Source organism: Phoenix dactylifera, unplaced genomic scaffold, assembly GCF_009389715.1.
Source record: "Phoenix dactylifera cultivar Barhee BC4 unplaced genomic scaffold, palm_55x_up_171113_PBpolish2nd_filt_p 000026F, whole genome shotgun sequence".
Classification (NCBI taxonomy): Eukaryota; Viridiplantae; Streptophyta; class Magnoliopsida; order Arecales; family Arecaceae; genus Phoenix; species Phoenix dactylifera.
The window spans coordinates 787,385-794,498 of NW_024067667.1; the positions used below are offsets into that span (position 1 = coordinate 787,385).

Consider the following 7,114-nt stretch of genomic DNA (forward strand, 5'->3'; position numbering starts at 1 on the left):
TCAAGTCTCCCTTCCTTTCACTCCCAAGTCTTAGCTCATGAGGGAGTCGATATTAGTTTTAAATCCTCCCTTAGCCGAATCCTAACTTTTTAGACCTATACGATCTTGAGCTGAGACCATAACCTCAACCTAAATCCGAAATGGGGCCTCCCTGCCGGCCAATGATTGAGTGCATGAAAATTGATTCTAATCAAATTTCTCCCACAAGCTGCCCTTGATGCATTGCAGAAGCAATCCTGGCTTCCATCCATTGCTTAGAGCCAGCATGCCAAATGTGCTTCCCCATTCTTTATGGCTGCTATCTTTGCTTCCTCTGAGGGCAATGCCATGGCTATTGGTGCACCCAAAGAACATCTGGCTTCCTTTATAAAGGGACAATTCCTACAACCACATGAAAACAAATTGACAAAATGGGGCAGGTTATGAACAGGTTTAAAAGAGGTACGAAAACTCTTCCAAACTTCTTTGAGTTTCTTGTTTGTGTAATTTACGTTTGTAAGCATTCACCTAATTGAACACCTTGCATGTCAAAAAACATAAGCTAGTAATTAATGCATGCTTTAAGTTTTGGCAGCAGATCACCTTCAAATCAAAATGTGAGGGGTGAATGACAAGTTTTAGCTGGCTAACATGATCTAGAGTCAACACTAACTTAACATTTTGTCCCTCTCAAACAGACCTTCTTAGCTGAATTGGATGGATACGAGGAATTATGAACTAATAAGAACAATCCAATCCGGGCATCCAGGTTGTGGGAATTTTCCACAGCTTTTGCTGGAAAATGTTCAAATAAATCAATACGGAAGATTTCACAAACTGTAACATAATAACAGTATTCACCCTAAGCAATCGACAGAGACCATATGATAGATGCCAAGTGAAAATAATGTTGGGGTTTTCATGGCAATTGTAAGATTGAGAATTTTGAGCTCTGTAATTGAATGTGTTCCAATATTTTCCATATATCTTTTATTATAGTAATAAAATAATTCTATTACAATAATATTTTTTCATGGTAATAGAATAGATTTTTTTATTATTTTTTTCATGGTAAACAATTCTAAATTACTGACGCATGATAAAAAAACTTGAGCATTTGGCCAGCTACATATATTCAAGCATTGAATCATATATATCACAAGTACTATGATAGTGAAGAGATGCATATGCCGCAAAATAATTGGAGTCCCTTTTTGCAAGTTCATGGGTATAGATGAGCTTGATCTACATGGCATAAATCAACTTTTGTTTGGATTAAACTTTTTAGAGGGTGATATGATCCACAAGGATGTGAACACTAGGGTGAGAATTTGGTCAATGCTTGTGACACATTATTGCACGAGCAAATTTTAGTGTATAAATGTTATTTAAATGTGCTAGAGAGAGAGAGAAAGAGAGGGGGGGGGGGGGGAGGGGGGACAATTTGGTAGATCATTTAGGTCAAAAATATGATGGTGACTTGTCTAATTGAGTCTATTCATGCATTAGAATTTGTGGCTCGCATTACACGCAAAATGCCAGTAATATTGAAATCAGGAAGTCCAATAAGTTCATTAATCAAGTATTCCTACTTCATCAAAATTTGCAACACTTGTATATACTTGTTTCACACCAGGTATACTACCACCATACCAACATGGTACCTTCACAGGATTCAGTACTGATATTATAATTTTTGTACTTAATGTTAGTTAAAAGAGAGAATTTCATATAAAAGGAGTCAAATAAAGTTCACTCCATGCATGGCATGCATATTAAACTTACTGATTAAATTAGCATGCCTATTCTTTTCCATTGCATTGAGTTTTTTTGTTTTTGTGTTTCAAATAATAACTTTATTGATCGGCCAAGCATAGGAGGAGAAGATGCTGACAAGAAGCAAATCCCCAAAGGCCTTGCTGATTTTTTAGAGAAAGAAGATTTTAAAAAATTCGAGGATGAACAGGAAATAAAGGCTTTTGAAGATTTCTACCATCAGTTGTATATGGTTATTGAGTAAGTTCTCCCTAGCTTGAATTTCAACAATAACTATATATACTCACTCTAGGTTTCCTTCTGCTAATAAGTAACATGAATATGTTAATTTTTCATAGATATCAAGTAAACAAATATAGAATCTTGCTTTTAAAGAGATATCTGTTTTGACATCTTAAACTTTGGATGCATTGCCATGTTATGCATGAAATGTCATGAATGAATTAAATTCTATGAACTATATATTAGTGAAACTACTAAATAGTTAATGCCAAAATTTACGTTGTCTCCCAAGTTTTTTTTACTTGAAGATTAAATGGAAGTGATAGAAGCCCCACCTATTTAATTTGATGAGGTGGAAATCAGACCTAGGTCTCCTATATCAACAAAAGACTTCACCAACTCCACTAGTTGGCGCCCTTGGTCATAGAGGAACAAATTGCTCAAAAGGCTTCTTCTTTATTTCCATAATATTGATGTGAGGGGAGGTTTAGAACAAATTAGGAACTAGAAAGGTTCAAAAACACTGCAAAACACTCTACTTAACCTCCTAACAGTTCCTTCACTTCCAGCAACATATCATGACCTGTTAGGCTTTTTAGCCTTTCAACAAAAAAACTTTCATATAGTCCCATAAGAACATCTAAGTACTTGAAAATTCAGTTATTCTCTTTCTTGAGAAATAAAGTTGATTATTAATTGGAGAAAAGGTCTATCCTTTATTCTTACATAAGCCAGTAATATGAAGGATTTCAGTAGCCAGTCCAAATTTAATTTAGCATGCTGGTTTTACATTTCAGTAGTCATCAGGTTTTCTCCTATTTTTAACAAGCTCCTTTCAAGCGTTTGATTCCTATATCAATTTGTCAAGGTAACCTTCTCTTGTAGTGGTGATTTAAGATTAAATTTCAGGTTTGTTACAGTGTTTGTGGTTGACTGGTACACGTACACATACACCTACACGTACACACACACACACACACACACACACATATATGTATATATGTATGTATGTATGTATGTATGTATGTATAGAAGCATTCGGAATGGGCGACGCCTTCATTTCATTGGCAGAAGGAGAAACGATCCAATCCATTCGGGGCTTCGGGGAACCAAAAAACGAACCATTTTTATGAAATTCATAGAAAAAAAGAGATATAGAAGAAATAACAAGAAAATTGTATATAGATAGAGGGAAAAATAACAATGTGGAAAATAAAATAGGGATTTTGTACAATGACCCTGCACAAGAACTTTAAAAAAGAATGTAGCGCAGCTTGGTAGAGTGTTTGTTTTGGGTACAAAGTGTCATGGGTTCAAATCCTGCTGAGTTCGAGCTACTCCGTGTACACCATAGACACATCCTACTTCAACCACTTTTTTATGCATTTCTCACACCTGACCCTGTCTCATATGAGCTTACAGTGTAAGAATCCGACGGTCCCTTGCTCTCCAGCTTCACCACCACCCTTCATCACAAGAATCCACCGGTTTATATAATAAATTTTTTTATCATGCATGTTTCTTCGCTCTACTTTTTCCAGGGTGCATGTTTCCTCCCCTACCCTCTTCTCCCCTTTTGATCATAAAGTTAAAAGTTTGATCCTGCTTCTAGTCTTTATTATGTGCATCGCAATATTCTAGTACAGTAGAATAGAAAAAAGTTCTCTTACACCAAAGTATTGAGAATATAGCTTAATAGAAGTGAGATATATATATAACAACAGATTACTCAAAGCGTCTAGCCACTGAAATTGCATTCCAAGTATTGTTGTTGTTGACAACCAATATTTACATTTCACAGAGCTAATAGTGCCATTATGAGTTAAAAAATAGAGCTAACATCATTGAAGGTATCCAATAGGGTATAGAGATACCAAATCTTGGCCAGAAGGCCTAAGAAGATGGAGGACTCGCATCTAACAAGGTAAATAGAGGTTGCACGGGTGCCCTTGTGGACTAGGACAAGCTATGTGAGCACAGAAAACCCATAATCTGGAGATGCTAATTAAGAAAGTGCATGCAATGTATGAATATATGTTTTCATGTAGCAATTTATGTACTATGTTGGATGTACTCAAGTTAGAGCTATATGAAATACCGTTTTTACCAAAAAAAAAAAAAGGACAGGACAATTTATTTTTTTTAAAAAAAGATAAATTGAGTTATGCAATTAATGGCCAAACAACAGGTTAATTTGGCTACCTATATACAAGAAGATACTACTGCATAAAAGAATAAGCACTAAAAACATGCATAATATATATTCATGCTCTTAGAAGATACATAAGACTACTAAAATTAAAAATATGAATTGAGGATTGATACATTTTTAAATTAGGAATGGTTTCAGATCGAAATTATGATTTATTTTTTTATGAATTTAGAAGCACTAACTCTTGGCTCCATTGGCAGAAAACTGAATGAGAAAGGTGGAGCGATGCAATTCAAATTACCTGAAAAAACAGAACTCGAAAAGAAGTTCCGGGTTAGAAGTTTAAGAATCTTTACTTTTTTTCCTTTTTGGGGATAATCTTCACATTTTTTCCCCTTATATATACCAACTGCATGCGTATGCTGATATTATAATTTTGTTAGCATGCAAAATTGTGACTATATGTTGCCAATTGGGTTTGGTTCTTTTGGCTGGCAATTCCCACCATATTTCTCGAATGCAGCAAAAAAACCGAAGAAAAAGAAAAGCCTAAGCTGGGCAAGGTATACATAGAATTTTGAATAGATTTGGCGCGATGACTTTACCTAAAATAATAAAAAAATTGACCTTCAGATCAGTTCATTGACACTCTATATACATACGGATTATTCATTTATGCTGGCCAAATATATCGGCAAGTAGACTCATATGTAAACCTAGAGGTATTATGCCTGACTCAAATAAAGGCCATAACAAGAATGTCTAGTAATGCACTGCAAGTCTAATAGTGCAAACTAACAAAATATGCAACTATTTCTTAAAAACTAGCTAACAGCATACATTTAAGAATGACTTGAGAATTGAAACCAGAATTTTTTGTTCTTTTAAGTGAGGCAGATAATTCATACAATCCAAGTGTAGGCACAACGTAAAGGTGATAAAATCCCAAATAAAACTGCCCAAGTAGATTGGCAACATGGAAGCCACCTAGTTAGCTGCATTGTTGTCTTTCCCTATATATAATATGTGCGGCTTTGAAGGAAGTCAGAGCAAAGGAGAAGATAAACCCCAACAGGATGAATGTCTTTTCAGAGACATCAGATAAAATTGGAACAATATTACAGAGGAGATTAGCATGAGCCATGCACAAAAATGACATGCACAGACCGGCGTTTGCTTTATGCCATTGCCTGTAATAATGCAAACTAAAAACATCGTGACAGCATAATGTTCAATTTCAGGTAACTTAGAGATGACCAACGCATACAAAATCTGGAGAGATCGCACCCTTTTTTTTTTCCCGTTTCTTTGGACAAGAAGAAATTGCATGATGTTATTTGCTTCTTTTGAAGCTTATGCTGCAATTCGCTGTTCACTTCTTGCATGCAGAGTCATTGGAAAACAGGGACACTAGGCAAGGAAGAGTTCAAGAAAATTATGGAAGAACTGATCCAACTTGAGAGCTTCACCATTGGGTCGGGAGCACGCGAAGGAATCGCGTTCCTGTTTGGGATTCCCATCGTCGCCCTCTTTGCTAGGCGACTAGTCCCCGGCTTCCAATCTATCTCGGAAGATGTCGTAATTCCTGTCGCCACTGCCGGCACCGCCGTCATTCTTACCAAGATTGGTAGGCTGTAGGTGCCAATGATTGGACCAGTTACTCTTTAAATAATCACAGCACTGCTTGTTCTACGATGTGTTCGAATTCCTGGAAAGCTAATAAGAGCAGTGTATAGTTGGCCATCATTTTCATCACCATTCCAGCTTTGTAATGCTACACTATGCAAGCTCAAGATATTCTATCCAACGACTCCAAACACATCTCCCCTCTATCTATGTATGGTGCAATTTATGAGCTTCATGCATTCATACTGAAGCATCAATCTGAACATGATATTTAATCATTTCACTACCATGCACCATTACTGATGGAAAACACATTGCCAGTGCCTCCTATTTATAATTATGATGCTTCTGAAAAATTTCATGTAACTAGCCAGATGTAACTAGGGTGATCCGAGAGCTGCATTTCACTGAGTTTGTAGTGTTGTTTGATCATCTATGCCTGGTCCTGCTGCTGGGTTTGATTTTGAGAGCCATGGATCCGGATAGAACATGTTCTCGCGGTTGCAAATCTCAATCATAAACCCATCAGGATCGTTGAAGAAGATCTGGTCGATAGGCAACCCTTCTTCCTCCTCCTCCTCCTCGCCACCAACAGTCCTCTTCAGATCCTTCATCTTCATCTCTCTCAACCTCTTCTCCATCGCCGCCATGCATGTCCTCGCACTGTCAAATCCCTTGTCAAAACCACTTGCTATAAATTGATTCAAATGATGTGGATGACCATCCAACCTAAGAGCAGATGTGGTTGTCCGAGGGGTCGAGCATTCGAGCTTGTTAGGGGAGCATCGGGAGGACTGCCACCATCCTTCTTCTGGATTAAGTGGATTCCAACGTCGTAGTTGAACAACTTGCATCTCAGAGGGAAGAGAAAGGTCTGCAGTTGAAGCGAGGAATGGAAAGGAGATCTGGAGCCGGACCATGGCAACCCGCTATGGGCAGTTGGGCCCTGAGGCGCTGGCGTGAGGGTGGAGAGTTTTCTTCCTATGGCGAGAGATTTCGATGTACCTGCCTACTATTTTGGTGCACACTAGATAGCTAATAGGCGATGAGCGAAGTATTGATGTGGCTAGGGACTCGTGAGTAGATGCCCTCCCCTTGTAGCATTGGCCGACTATGGTTAGTTTTGAGGCTGCGGAGGGTCTGCGGGTCTGGGACCTTCTTGTCCCTGGAGGGGCTGCATGGGACGAGACTAGGTTGGTTCAGCTTTTCGGAGGGTATCTGGCGGAGAGGGTCCGATCTCTCCCATTACTTGGGTGTGCAGATTTGACGTGCGGGTTTGGACCACCTCTACCGGGACCAGCATAAGGGTGGACAACCTCTCCCGCATTCTCCAACGGTAGTATGAGCCTGGGCCTAACT

General features: G+C 38.2%; 1 protein-coding gene and 1 non-coding gene across 2 annotated transcripts; both read left to right on the forward strand.

Moving 5' to 3' along the window:
* The first annotated feature begins 361 nt into the window (after positions 1-361).
* LOC103716929 lies at positions 362-6,038 on the forward strand. The gene is made up of 4 exons (XM_008805133.3): positions 362-441; positions 1,857-1,995; positions 4,390-4,462; positions 5,519-6,038. The coding sequence occupies exons 1-4, from the start codon at positions 411-413 to the stop codon at positions 5,765-5,767; spliced, it is 492 nt and encodes a 163-aa protein (XP_008803355.2). The 5' UTR covers positions 362-410; the 3' UTR covers positions 5,768-6,038.
* Positions 5,212-5,311, forward strand: LOC113463376. The gene has a single exon (XR_003387511.1). It is a non-coding gene; the product is annotated as a U6 spliceosomal RNA (small nuclear RNA).
* Positions 6,039-7,114: the final 1,076 nt, after the last annotated feature.

What these genes read in the sequence shown, in the direction of transcription:
- LOC103716929 (XM_008805133.3), top strand. Translation starts at nt 411, where the DNA reads ATGGGGCAGGTTATGAACAGGTTTAAAAGAG. An exon ending in CAGTTGTATATGGTTATTGA is followed by an intron (nt 1,996 to 4,389) that starts GTAAGTTCTCCC and finishes CTCCATTGGCAG; the next exon opens with AAAACTGAATGAGAAAGGTG. An exon ending in AACTCGAAAAGAAGTTCCGG is followed by an intron (nt 4,463 to 5,518) that starts GTTAGAAGTTTA and finishes TCTTGCATGCAG; the next exon opens with AGTCATTGGAAAACAGGGAC.